At 45.4% G+C, this 15,287-nt stretch overlaps 1 protein-coding gene across 2 annotated transcripts in view; it reads right to left on the bottom strand.

The window, feature by feature from the left end:
• Positions 1 to 15,287, bottom strand: part of MTMR6 (myotubularin related protein 6) — a 1,083,592-nt gene that overhangs the window by 217,137 nt on the left and 851,168 nt on the right. For both annotated transcript variants that reach the window (XM_069639211.1, XM_069639210.1), the window contains one exon: positions 11,374 to 11,423. In XM_069639211.1, coding sequence (XP_069495312.1) covers positions 11,374 to 11,423 — 50 coding nt within the window. The remainder of the gene's footprint in view (positions 1 to 11,373; positions 11,424 to 15,287) is intronic.

The raw sequence follows: 15,287 nt of genomic DNA, 5'->3' as shown, positions 1-15,287 counted from the left end.
GACAAACCGGTTTCTACTAAAGGGGAGGGCACTGCTCTCAGCAGATGCTCACTGACACATGACAACTGTGGGGAATGCCAGACTTGCGTCTGCAGCCAGAGACTGAACAATGGCAGATTCTCCAGGCCAGGAAATGGACGTGTGAAGAGGTCATAAACTAGGCTTGCAGAAGGAAATCCCAAAGGTGGGGGCTGCTCCTGGCCTCCGGAGACAGACAAAAGGATGACCATTTGCTGCTAAAGAATATGTAATGAACATGTTTTAGAGATTTATAACTCGCTACCAGAAGTGGTGAAAAATATAAAACGGGCAAATTTGTCAATCTCATTTTGAACAAAATGCTGCAGAAAGACGAAACAAGGTCTCACAGCTGTGGGATTTTGATGAACAGACACGCCATAAAATATGTAATCCTTGTATGTGATTTTCGTAGAGATTACAAATGTATAAATATGTATTTAGGACAAAATACGATTTTGATAATAGTGGCTAGGGGAGGTGTCTAAGTCTTGTAAAAATCAAACCATAAGCCTGACATCATCTGTCTTTGATCCAATCACCCAGATGCAAGGCGGAGATGAGGCTCTGATCCAATCCCATGTCACAAGGGCAGGTTTAGTTAAGCCGGCCCATACACCCATTTGGTGATGTCATTTAACAGGATAAATAGGGACATCTGACAACACATAGAGGGACTCTCTTCTGATTCCAGCAAAGCTCTTTGATCCAGCATTCAACATCCAGCCTACAACATCCTTCTAGATCCAGATGCCAATCACCAGGCCAAGCAGTAGCAGAACCATTTTCAGCTAGGCCTTAATCCTCAACTAATCCTCACAACCCAGTGAAGCGCTGTGGTGGGGGGAAGCATACTGAAACTATCTGGCTTGCTAACATAAATGCTTGCCTGATGAACTCGCCATCCCACTGATTGTAAATATCCAGAAACAAGAAGGGCAGATCCTGTGCAGTTCCGGCGACCAGTCTAGCTGATCCTGTCCCGCCGAATGTGCTGTCCTTCCCTGATAAATTGACCTGACCCGTGAAAGTCCATAAATCTTAAATCTCATTGGATTGTGAGTATCAACAGGACGCTAGAGAGCTATTGTATACCTTACCTTATCTTGTACCACCCTAATCTCTGAATTATCCTTACTTTCATAACAAGTAACAGTGTCAAAATCTTCAGTGCTATCCTATCCCGTCTATTTGCTTAAGCATTGTTTTCATAGTTTATTTGTGTAACTCGTATCCATAAATTCAACTTCGAGTGTTTGGACTGGTTCCGCCAGGGAAGGCGCTGGGGATCTGTTACTGATGTCATGAATCAGTCTCAGGGCTTACTTCGTCCCAACCTGGTTGTCTAGCCTGAATGCTCTAGTCTTGAGTAAAAGCATAATCCATGTTTTCTGGTTTTAAACTGAAGTTCTTGTCCAAATTTGCGTCTTTATTTTCAAAAAACATCTATCACTAGACCACTAAAACCTCTATAACTCCCTCAGCTTTAAAGATAGAAATGAAATTTCAACTCTCACTGATACCTAACATCAGTAGCTATCTCCACAACTAAACGCATCGCAGAACAGTGTATGTGACCCGTTTTTGTTCGATATCGCATAGTAAAAGTTTGCCGCAAATTTGCAATTTCAGCCAAAGTACACGTGTCTTTTGCCCATTTCAAAGTGCTTTTTCCATCCCATCATGATCTGAAGTGTACATGGTGGTTCATATTATCGCCCATGCATGTTAGGACCAGATTAGTGTTGCATTCTTTAGAATTTGTCTCCATTTTGGTATTTGACCATTTTGCAGTATTTCACCAAGCCATATGCACCGGTCATTTCAAAGTGTCATTTGCCAAAATAAGGTTTTCTCTCTTGTGTGGGAGGGAGGATTGCCTATAACTCTAGACATTGTATTTCATTCCTGAAAACCTGTTGATTACTCACATTGGTGTAGGATTGCTCATTTGTATGTAAACAAAACTTTGCAGGGGGAAATTAACCTAAACGCTATCTGTGTGCAAAACAAACTGTTCTTTTTCCCGGTCTTTTTATTATTCCTCCTCATAAGTGAATTCAATTGCTGTGCTTATTGCTGAATTGTATTGTCACCCTTTGGGTGATTGCTGCCCCACATATCTCTATATTAAACTCATGTGTCATTTGAATACTGAAATAAATAAATAAATCCATACCTTTTCAAACTCGCCCGATTCCTGGTTCAGTGGGATCTGGGGGGTATTTTGAGAAGGGTGTGATACGAGTTGTATATCATTCAGAATATTGAATTTATAGACAAAAATAAATAAGGGTTTCATTTGCGCACTACACGTTGGGCGAAACCTGGGTGTGTGCCTGATTGAAATCCCTTACAATACCCAGAAGCTGCTTTTCACTCCTGCTTATCAAAACTTAATTTAGATCCCTTTTCATGCAGCTAACCTTTAAATTTGCAGATACTCATCTCACTAATGTCTTACCTCAGCAGAGCACAAAAATGCTGTATTATCATTGTTGGTAGAGAAATCAGACCAGTTGGTCATTTTGTTTCGGCAATATCAAACAAAATTGTGGATACATGGGTGAAGTATAGAATGGTTTACATTAGTTCATGTCAATTGGCACAGCGAGTAGAGCGCTCGCTTTGACATCCGTGCAGACCCTGTTAACGCAGGTTCGAATCCCGGCAGGGCCAAACTCAGCCTTTCATCCTTCCAAGGTCGATAAATGAGCACCACACACCGTGGGTAATAATAGGCAGCGCTCAGATACCTGAGGGTTCGTAGCGCTATATAAATGCCTAATTATTATGTCTAGGGGGATAAGGCATCTCAGGGTGTAGTTCATGTGGATTGGGTGGTTATGGCTACATCAGATCTTGATATGGTGTACAGTAGGTATGACTTGAGCTGAGACCATATATCACTAGGGCGGGATTGGGAAGGCTGCATATGTGCCCACTGATCCTCCATGTTAGCCCACGCCACATCCTTTAGCGAATGGTCTCTTGTTCATCGCAACAAAATACATCATTTAGCCAGGAGGTGACAAATGTACAAATTTGCACACGCCTGTCAAGGAAGGGTAGGAGATATGGAACAGGCATAATAGGGGCAAGGGATAAACATTTTTATGAATATTTTCAGACAGTGTTGCACATACATCCTTCCAAAAGAGCATGAGTTGGGGGCCAATCCCATATCATATGAAAGTACTTAGCATTAGGAAACATACAGCGTGGGCATGCCCCTGTGCCATCATTGGAGAACAGATGAAGTCGACCAGGGATGTAGTGATACCGGTGTAACACTTTTAGTTGCATCAGTCTGAATCGGGAATTGTATGACACCTTGCTTGTCTGTGCACACATGTCGGACCAGAGATCATCGCCTGCCTATTATTGGAGGTTTTCAGCCCATCTAGTTTGCGGATTGTAGTATGGTATCAGAATGGGTTTGGATCAGATGATGATACATGTCTCAGATTGTCACCTGGAGCTATTACAACTCCTAGCTAAGTATAGTTTTCGGGTTTAACTGGGAAACAATCCCACAGTTTTTGCATGCCTTGCGTAGGCCCCCATTTTGCAGCCATTGCAAGGTCTTGCCTCGCACCAATTCAGGAAAATCGGAGCTCTGAATAACTTTTCCACCCAAGAACAATGATCCCAAAATCCATGTTGCATCCAAACTCCCCGAGAGCCAGAGTCTATCTGCAGCAGAGAGGGAATTCCAGAGTGGGGAGGGGGAGCAGGGGAGTTCTCATGGTATGGAGCTGCAATGCCCATCTACCTCCAAATTTTATGCGAGTCTAGTACCATGACGCCAGCCGGGTCGAAGCCGCAATCCCCAATGGGAGAACTAGTGAACGTAGATCCCCCCCCATCTCCCGCTGACAGTCCCTTGAGCTGTACATGGGTAGGGGATGGCCGTCACCGAAAAAATAAGTTGCGAACTGCACCAGCGCCTGTGCGGCCAACCAGTACAGCCGGAAATTAGGTGCAGCAAACCCTCCCCTATTGAATAGTTGTGTTTGCGTTTCCCACTTCAGCCGGAGTGCCAGACAAATCTGCAGATTTTGCTTTCTAATTCCAGGAAAAGTGCCTTCCCCGGCCTCAATGGCACATTGAGAAACATGTACAAAAGTTTGGGGAGTATTATCAATTTATCATATTATCATTTTCAGAAGTGCAATTTTGTCAGCGATTGTGATGGGCAGATGGGTCCAGCTCGCAAGCTTAGCTCGCAACTGTGTCATATATGCCGTGTAGTTGTGGTCTTATAGAGAGGGATTATGTTGTGCAATTGTCACCCCTAAGTATTGTATGGTATCTGGGGCACACTTGAAACCTTGAAGGTCCTGAGGTGGGCAGGTAGCGTCAGTGAGGGGGAAACGCTCTGACTTACTACAATATACTCAGAGGCCAGAGATCTCGCTGAAGTCCAAAAGATCTTGTACAATAGGTGACAAATGGTCACGGGGATTACGAATGTATAATAATGTGTTGTCCGCGTAGAGTGACATTATTTGCAGTTCTCCCACCATTCTAATTCCTTGGTGTCTGAGTTTGAGATGTATCATATCTGTTAGAGGTTTGATGACAATAGCATATCAGTGGGATAAGGGACATCCCTGACAAGTGCCTCTGCCTAACGTGAACTGTGGAGAGAGCAACCCATTTGTACTGACCCTGGCCACTGGCAATGCATAGAGGATGGACAGAGCTTCCAGGAACCCCGGCCAAACCCGCAACCCGACAATACAGCATACATGAATTGCCAAGATACTGAATCAAATGCCTTTTGGATATCTAAAGTAGCAGCTACAGCCTGGAACTCAGGGTCTATTTGTGCTAGGATGTTAAAGAGGCGTCGTAGGTTTAATGCCGTGGATCTTCCTGGGATAAACAGACTGATCCGGAGGTATAATGTGTGGCATAACTGGCATCAGTCGAGTAGAAAGTATTTTTGCGAGCACCTTTACATCCGTATTAATCCGAGAAAGGGGGCGATAGGATCTGCACTGGTCTGCAGGTTTCCCTGGCTTCAATAGAACCATGATGACTGCTTCCTGCATACTGTTCGGAAGCGACTGGGACCTAAGTGACTCCTGCCATACGTGCAGAAGGCGGGGGGTAAGGGTTGCCTTGTAGCATTTAAATTCAGCCGTGAGGCCATCTGTACCAGGGGCTTTCCCAGAGGGTAGGTGGTCAATAGCTTCAGTAATCTCAGAGAGGGAAATCGGGAGGTCTAATAGGGTTCTGGTGTCTTGGTGAGAGTTGGAAGAGCGGTAGAGCTTTGAGAAATATGCCGATTTCCTCTGTTGCGCATGTGTCTTTATTGGTATAGAGGTCTCTGTAGAAATTTGTGGATACCTCATTGATGGCAGTGGGTGTATGTGCAGATTTGCCAGAGGCGTCAGTCACTAAAGGAATGCAACCGCTGCAGTTTTCACAACACGCCATGCGAGCAAGTAATTTACCTGGCCCATCACCCTCCCCGTACCTTCTAGCCAACAATGGGGCATCAATAAATGTTACCTCATGCTCGCCGTGCATACTGAAGGTGTCGAGGGCCTCCTCGATTTGTGCTAACGTGGCTGAGAGGGGGGGGGGATCAGCAATTAGTTCCCGAGTTTTTTCTCGCATTGTTTTATGCTATGTCGGATTGCTTTGAGAACACTGAATTCCGCAGATAGCGTGATTCCCCCAATGTAAAGCTTGAATGTTTCCCAAAATGTACCGGGTGAGGGCACAGAACCTGCATTCGTTAAAAAAATAAATTGTACGTGTTTGTCACTAGTGGATGCAAACGCGGCATCTTGTAGTGCCAATGATTTAAATCTCCAGCATTTACGTGGTCTAGGGAGTGTTGTCAATGTCAGGGAGACAGTCACTGGAGTGTGGTCGGAATAGATGCGAGGAAGCATATGTCCCTCTATAACCCCCCCAAACCCCCCCAAGGAGTGCGTCAGAGATGAACCACAGGTCAATGCGGGAGGAGGACTCATGACCAGAGGAATAGGAGCAGTCGCTTGTATGTAGTGTCCTCCACGCATCCACCAGTCCCAGTGATTGCATGCTGTCCTTAATAGTGCAAACTGCCCGTGTGAGAGCTCTTTGGGCATGGGTGGATCTGTCTAAGCGTAGGTCAAGACTAGTGTTACCAAAGTCTCCCCCCCATAGTAACGGAATTAGTGGGCACTGGTGGAGTTCCTTATCCTTAATCACCTCTTTATAAAACTGGGGCCGTAGACATTCATTCGTACCACCTCCCTCCCCGCAAGAGATCCGTGCACCAGAACATATCCACCCAGAGGGTCAGTTTTCACGTGTTTGCACTGGACGGAAGGGACTTGTGCCCCAAGGTCATGAACCTCTAGATTGTGAGGAGTAAGTCATATAGCAGCGATTTCCGGCCCAGTTTTTAAGAATCCCTTCGCAGGTTGCAGATAGGCCGTGGGTTTCCTGCAAGTAAAGGATTTTATCCTTCCGTCTGTCCACATAAAGGTGTATCTTGAAATGTTTTGTTGGATTGCCTAGTCGATGTATGTTCCAACTAAGGAGTTATACCCCCCCATGGTGGTATAGATCACACAGTAGTATTGCCTCTGGCATTTTGATCCAACCATCACAGTATTCCAGAGTCATATTTCGTGCCCATGCCACAGTTGCTTGTGTGCATGTTGTGTACCAAGTGCTTTTTCTTTTCGTATAACAACCCCAACTCCCCACACAGTCCCCCACCCGCATTATCCTCCGAAATGGGGCAATGATGCCCCATATAAAACACCTGCAACTATAACCGCAACATCGCATAGGGAGGCAGGTGCACGGGCTCATCCGGGCCGTCAGCTGACTTGGATAAAGAGAACATAAGGATAGATACCAACTTGCTTCTTGTACAATGTGTTAATGGAGAGTGGCGCAGTCGTCTTCCACCGTAATATCATGAAGCAGGAGAACTTCATCTCAAGGTCATGAACGGTAGCATAGCAGCAGCTCGGACTAACAAGATTGACTGCGTAGTGGAACCCCCTCAAGGGCGTAAGGGCTGATAAGAGTGTTCAGCATGCACAGGTATATTGATTAAGCTTTGCAGTCAAGGCCTAAGGTGCCGGCAAGGTTTCGCCAGGTATTGTGAAAGAGAACGTTTTATTGTTCCATTCAACTCGCAGTTTGGCAGGGTACAACATTGCATACTTCAAGTTGTTGTCGCGTAGCGGTTTCTTCACCGCAAGGAAGGATTTCCTCTCCTGTTGGACGGCCACTGAGAAATGAGATGTGTATCCTATTGGAACCCAGTATGAGGTCTCCCTGTTCGCGGGCCGCCCGAAGGATTGCATCAAGGTCACGATAATTAAGTATGCATGTGATGATTTGCCGCTGAGGGGACCTGGGTTTGGGTTTAGGAGCCAGAGACCTGTGGGCTAGTTGGACAGCAAATTGTGGTGATAATGAAGGATTCCCCAGGAGTGGGAGTAGGGTAGACTCTATCCATAGTTCCAGGGAGGATTACGAATTACACTCATGGATTCCTATGATGTGGATGTTGTTACAGCGGGACCGTGACTCCAGATCGTCGTTCTTCCTTTCTACCTGGAGTACCCGCCTGGAGAGTGTAGTTAGTTCAGCACTCATGGTGGACATACTGTCTTCTACCGTTCCCACTCTCGTCTCAGCTTTAGACAGGCATTGGTCTGTCTTATCTATGTGTCTTAATAAAGTCAATGGTGCTCGTCATATCGTCAAGTTTGCCATGTACCTTAGTGAATCCTTCCTGCATGCATGCCATCATGCGCTGGGTCTTGGTGAGTTCCATCAAAGCGGGTTCAGGCTCCGCGTCAGGAGGCGTCCTGACCGTGGTCGAGGGCTTGGGTGTGGATTTAGTATAATGGCTCATAGAGTGTTGATTTTTGGATCATCCTTTGGTCATCATGTGTAACAGGACAGGTTAAGGAGTAAAGGAGCAGAGCGCTCTGGGGGTAGTAGGCGCAACAGTCGGCCGGTCTCATATATGCAGTCCGTTCCAGGGTGGTGCAGCTCACTCCTGGTAGTAGGATGGTAGGGTGACGGTAGCACAGGGATCAAGGTAATGGGCAAGTATGAACAATCCAGCGTCGGGGAGCAAGGAAGGTGGTGCTCAGCGATATGACCGCCAGTGGCCGGTACAGTTTCCCATGCACTTGATGTATACGATTTGACTTCAGATTAGACCGGCTGATGACAGTGGACAGTAGGCGATGTCTCAAAATGGCAGCCGGGTCTCCTATCTGGTTGGGGTACTGGCCCTGTAAGCAAGCAATAGGCTTGGAGAATCAGTATGACTGCTTAGTGCACCGCCAAAGGTGAAATGGATGACGGTGCCCACCCCCCAGAGGGAAAGGTATTGCGTGCACAGGAGCGTACTTCCAAGGTATTTAGCTGTGGGTGCCTCTGGGCTTTTCAGCGGAGTAGCAGAGTCAGCGTAACATCAGGACTCCCCCTATCAAGGACTCGCCTCCAACGTGGTCAGGCCCATCCAGCTGCGCAGTGGGGTGGACGTCGCGGCCCCAGTGGGGTTTTTATGTGGAGGTCATCACGTGTGGCAGGGCAAGCCAGGGGTAAAGGAGGAGTGCGCTCTGAGGGTATTAGGCGCATCGGTCGGCCAGTCTCATGTATACAGCCCGTTCCTGGGTGCTGCAACTCATGTCTGGTAGCACAATAGTAGGATGAAGGTAGTGCAGGAAACGAGATAATGGGCTAGTGTGAACAATCTCAATGCCGAGCGGTAAGGAAAGTGGTGCCCCGAGATATAGCCGCCAGGGTCCAGTGCAGTATCCTATGCCCTGGGTGTATATGGTCTGTCTTAATATTAGACCGGCTGGGGATGTTGGGTTGTAGGTGATGTCTCAAAGTGGCTTCCGGGTCTACCATCCAGCTGGTACAGTGACCCTGTGAGCAGGCAAGAGGCTGGGTGGAGTTAATATGGTACTCAATGCCCCGACAAAGATTAAATGATGGTGCCCCACGACCCCAGTGGGAAAGGTGTTGTGCAAACGAGTGGACTCGCAGTGTTGTCAGCTGCGGGCATCTATGGGTCTTCTCGGCGGAATGGTGAAGTCAGCATATCCTCCGGCCCACTCCAGTGGTGCAATATGGAGGGCGTCCCAGTGGGGTTGTTGTGTAGAGATCGCTAGTTCAGTCCATGCACTTAGTTCAGCAGATAGTTAGCAGACATGGGACTGTGTGGGATGAACACCCAGTACAGGGCACACCATGCCGTAGCTGTCCGGCCTCACAGGGAGCCGGCCGGAGCTGGACGTCCTTTGCCCACTGTCCCTGCTCCAGCACAAACATTTCAAGAGCGCGTCCCTTGATGTCTGGGGAGTGCAGTGGAGCTGGGATAGGATCGTCTAATGGCTGGGGAGATAAGAATTCAGATGGTAGCCTTCCGAAATCACGAGAGTCATTGGGAGAGCATATATTTGCCCTCAGGCAGAACCGGGTGGAGGAGCTCTAGAAGATAGCTGCCATCTAGGTCGCCGTGCAACAGCGCCCCCCCCCCCCCCCGCCTGCTAATATATTTTTTAAAACAAATGTATACCTTGCTAGAGGAAGTTACTTACAAATTAAATATCCACAAAAGGAACAAGATTTCCCTCACCAACACAGACCGGATGCCCCAACTCGTTGAAATGCAATTCCCTCACTCTGTTCTCCAGACAGTGCAGCTACAGGTCTGCCTAGCACACTGATGGAAAATATTTGCACTGAGGCCACGTCTTATTTACCCAAGGCTATCGCACATCCAAGGTCTCATGGGAGGAGTCAGCCCCAATTTATTAATTGACCCAATTTACTCTCCCCTGTTGAACACTTTGTTTTCAGTCCATCTACATATTTGTGCACAGAATCCATTGACTATAATAGAATCCACCTCCAGAAAGGTTACCTTCTCCCTCTTAATTGAGATGCCATTGGATACTTTTTTTAACAGCAATCTGTGCCTGGGTCAGATACCACCCAAGAACAGCTGATAGTGTCACCAATCTTTAACTTCAGGCCCCTGCACTCATTACCAAAATGTTACTTGACCTCTTTTAAGCTGGATTAGGAATTGTGGGGAGAGGGCGCACTGGATCTCTCTCACAACTCTGTCTCTTTGCTGATGTTTACCAGGAGGTTAAGGAATGTCCTAAGGCCTCTAGAAGAATCTCAGTGTGCAACACTCCATGCGTATCCTTCTAAAACTGTCAGTGGCACACCACCTAACACCACCACCCAATACGGCAGGTTGGCAAACCATGGACAGTAGGTATTTGAAGCTGCTCTCTCATCACATAGGTCTCTGACCAGGTGCCACTCACATCCACACCATTCTCGGATGCTCCGTAGAGCGCTCAGGTAGCTGTACATTTAGGCCTATGACATTTTGGGTTTCACTAAGAGCATCAACCTGTTACCCCCAATATTTATAGAAGACTTCATAAGGACGGGTCTACTTCAGCGGCCTGGGCAGTGGAGACATGCTGACAGGGAGGTGTTTCGGCTCCTCCGCTCAGCAGACCGAGGCTATTTAACCACCAGCAATATAGATGTTGGGACTTGAACTTTCACTTTCTTCATTATAAGTGAAGCAATACATGACCTAGCAAGGAAAGAGCTGAAGGACAAAAATGCAGAATAAGACAGAAGTGATCCTGATCACATAGGTCAGGTTGCCAACTACATTTAAACTGGAAATGCTGACCTCCCAACCCAGTTGCATTAAGGACCAGGAAGAAACAGCAAGAGGTATGATAAATAAAAAAGCATGGGAACATGAAGGTATATTCAAGCCAATATCACAGTAACTGTGGAGTTTACTAATTAAAAAAGGGACAAAGAACGGGGTGGCCGGATAGAATGGTCCTATATCAACATTTTATCCACTCGGTTTGCACTGCTCATCCAGCAGACCTTTGGACCACTCAAACGTCCAATCCCCATGAGGTAGCTATCCCATGCCCAATCTCCTAACTAAATGTCTCATTGTTCCATCTTATGTACCAGGTCTTAAAGGAACAAAGAAATATTGAGTTGTTAGGGCAGAAATATTCAAAATAACAGAAAAGGCAAAGAGAGTCAAGGTGCTTCAAGAAAACAGGCCCGCCTTATCATGAATCTTTGATTCGTCCACTATCCCCCTCCTGTTTAATTTTTGCTGTTATCTGTAATTCGTTATGCAGAGGATATTATTCTACAGTCTTAACTCAATTTCAGCTGGATTTGAAAATCAGCACACCTTTGAAAACAATTAAACTGAAAATTGCGTTGTACATATTTTTGCACAAGAAATACAATGGAGTTGAAAGAGAAGATTCGTCATGAATAATTAAAGCAGCATCCTACCTTTCTGAAAACTTGTGCCCCAGAGAGATCCAGTCCTTCTCTATCAGTACCTTAGAAATAAGAGAAAAAACATTGTGCATCACATGTGAATAATTAAATCTATACGTAACAAAATGTGGTGACTGAATAACCACTTTAGGCAGACCCATTTGCAAACCTGCGGCAGGCGGTAACACCAGTTGGTTTGTAAAGGTATCATACATCATTACCAACCTTTCTCAAAGTAAACACAAGGTCATGGTGTATAGCTGCCAAACAAAATAGAGTACTCATAAGGATATTTCTTATTCACTGTCACTCTCTATTCCTGAGCATGCATATAAACATGCACACAACCCTATGTGCAAGGGGTGTAGGCTTGTGCATGGGACAAGCGCGTGCAAGTTATGTCGGCCATACATATGTAGGCCATGCGCGCACACAAGATGCACCGGCAGAGTTCGAAATTCCCAGCAGCTGAGAGTTCTTTACTCCTGCTTGCAGCCTAGAAGTCTGGTTAGCATGACACCAAATGCTATATGGAACTAACTTTGATTGCTCAATCCATATAGTACTATAAACATACCTGTGAGATTTTAATTCTGGGTATTTGGGAATATCTCTAAAAGAACACTGACAATTCTAGCTGACACTGAAACCATAATGGGTCACGTATAATGGACAAACGGTTATAGTTTGCCTCTCAAGGGAAAGTTAGATTTGCAACTCACCATGTACTCGCTCCTGGTTGCCTAGAGTTGGCTCCTGCTTAATGGATGATGCCGGACACCCAGGTGCTGCTTTTGGCTCCTGCTCAACAAATCTATATTTCAACCCCCACATTGGCCAGATCATGCAAAATGCGCGGCTATCCACACAATGGCCTATATGTGCAAAGTACACTGGCCCATGTGAACACTTAATAGTGCCTAAGCCAACGCAGGCATGCAAACTGTGTGGGCCCACATGTGTGCACAGCGTGTGAGACATGTTTTTTGGAACCATACCCAAGATGCAACAGGTTTTGCATCATTAAACAATGTTTAGACAAGACACAGGGCTTCAGGCAGGGCGAGTGGGGATCTTTGCACTACAGCAAGTGAACCCTCTGCTCTTGGGCATTGGCATGTTTGCTATTGGTCAGCAAGATTGCCGTGGCCTTACCTTAGAACTCATGAGAACTTACCTTTGTGTGAAATATTGACATTAGAATGACCCTACACATTTTTCATTAGAACAACATGAATTTATAATTCCAATTAAATGTCTCTAGCACTCATACAACCTATGAATTTATAAATGTATCAAATACTCTCACATACTTTTTGGTCCTTTATATAGAAAGCAACATACACTGTAAAGTAAAACAGTAAGCATTTGAAATGTGACATTAGATTGTGTTCACAATAGTGCTGTTTAAAAGGGCAACCCTGTAATGCTGCTATGGACACAATCCCTAGATAAAAAAAATAATCAAAAAGTGCTGTCAATTAGGTCTACAGAATTGCTGAAGGAATAATGTGCCATGAAAAATTCAGAAAGCATTAAAAAAGTCCAGGAGCCTTGGAAAAATCCAGTGTTCCAAAAAGTTAAAATGTGTCAAAATTCTATGGCTTATGCAAGAAGTAAATATTTTTCCAAAGGTCATGTAGGTAATCTGCCAAAAGTACAATACTGTATTCTGGCCAGAGGAAGAATAAGGAGGGAGAAAAGGTTTCAAATTCACTATGCCGCAACTTGTTTCAAAACTAGGGTCAAGTATGTTTCACTGTAAAGACCGACACATTATTCACAAACCAAGTGACACAAAAAGTCTTGGAAAACACATTTTCAAAAAGTAAAAATAAATGAAAAGGTATTAAAGGCATCTTTCTCTTCCCTCTGTTCCAAGTGCAGTTCCCTGGCATCCTTCCACTATTGCTCCCTGTGTAGTGTTGCCTTATCCTGGTCCCAGATAACTCTAAAAACTCCTAAACGTTTGAGTCTTTATAAAGCAATTTGTGGGCTTCCTACATGTCCCCACAATATCACATCACTACATCTACTCTATCAAATGTAATCGCCATGAGATATTATCAACGTGTCTGGCAGGTGCCTCTCTGACTTGGACGTTCAAGAATTTGTTATAGCTAAACAATCAAACTTTTAGACATTCAAGGTCGTGTAATGGCTCCGAGTCGAGATGGATGTCCTGGTAGACATCTGATTTCTCAGCCCGACAAAAGCTCAGTTAGGACTACATGCTATTTGTTAAACTATGAGATTATTTCCCAGACTGTAGCTAGCAGTATTCACAAAATGGCCTATGCAAAAACTGTTCTGCGTTAAAGATAACCAAAGTCTATTGCTCATGTACAAGGACATACACAGAATAAACCCGATACCAGGCTTGCTGAAAAGGATACAATACAATTATAATGAGAAGACTATTGTATTGCAGCCCACTGTTTCAGAAGCACAAACATAGGTGTTGAGTGTTTAAAAAAAAATATCAGTGACAAACAGAATGTATTGCCTCAAAATGTTATGACCTTTACGTGAAAAGGGGGCAATGTGATAACATGGCTAATGTCACTCAAAAACAATCAAAGTTTAAAATGTAGCATATGATGTGATGCGTAACATTAACATACTTAAACATAGCCTGTGTAACAATTCACATATCTCCAGCATGGTATTTAAAAATACAGATCATGTGGGAACACAGAGTGCAACGGGTCAGCGCGTGCAACGTGCATTGGCCTGCCTGCCCATATTCAAAGGGCATGGGCTTACCCCAGGTTGGCACACAAGCATGGTTCGAGGGTGGATGGGCCTGCATTTTCCACCTGCTTTGGCATGCATGCGAGGTGCATTGGTCCATGTGGACAAGGTGAGTGGGAGAGGGTGAGAGGAGGGGGAAAAGTGTAGGAGATATCCACTCAGGTACGGGAATGCTGTCTATCGTCAAGGAGGTAGTTAAGGATGGTTGTTAAGAATTAGAATCAGGACCCTAAACCATGCAAAGGGTGAGAGAATTCCAGCTGGCCTGATCACTGGAGTGTGGCTGTTAGTCTATTTGTGGCTGACGTGGATGTCTTCTCCCCATTATCTAAGCCTCAGAGCTGAGATAATGTCCAGTTGCAGACACACATCGGCCAGCAGAGACCCAGAAGAAGGTTATCTCAAAAGACAACATTCAGAAGCCAAGTACCTGAAGCTACTGTGATGAATCCGATGGTGTCATCACTCCTTTTCCGGTGGTGACCTCTCCCCACATGGCCAGGGGACGACAGCCACTAACAGATCCTGACCCTCGGGGTGGCTATATGAGGGAGGATTACATGGGGGGAGGCAGCCCTCGGGCGATGTCCTGTTATCGGACGAGACATGGAATTCGCCCTTTTTATTTTGAGGATACCCCCACCATTCCCCATGCCTTAATGGAATATTGTCATACCTCCCCTCACCCACCTAAGAAAGGTACTGAAAACACTTCGACAGAATCTGTATACAAGTCCTTAAAACCTGACTTGCCTTTCAAGACTCCTGAAAACACCTTTCCAGACACTGCATACACGTCCTCAAGAATAGACTTGCCTTTTAATATCACTGAGAACCCTTTTTCAGACATTGCATACAAGTTGTAATTGTATATTTGTAAAGCATGTATATACAAGTAAAGTGCTTCAAATCACTTCAAAGCGGGAAGGGAACAAGGGACTACAGTAGTCATTCTTTGGCCATGAAGTTTCTGAATGATCTAACAAAACTAGCATACTAAGCCTGGGGCATTTCTACTAGTGCAAGTGCATGACAGGAGAGAAGGGGGGGGGGGGAGAGCATACAATTAATACGCTGCCGTACTAGGCCTAATGACTTATCAAATAGAACAAGTGCATGACAAGGAGTGTGGAGAGAAGGAGACGGGAGACATACAGAACAATAAACTACCG

This window comes from Ambystoma mexicanum, chromosome 7q (genome assembly GCF_040938575.1).
Source record: "Ambystoma mexicanum isolate Mex_15411 chromosome 7q, UKY_AmexF1_1, whole genome shotgun sequence".
Lineage (NCBI taxonomy): Eukaryota > Metazoa > Chordata > Amphibia > Caudata > Ambystomatidae > Ambystoma > Ambystoma mexicanum.
This window is presented reverse-complemented; position numbering and strand designations above follow the sequence as displayed.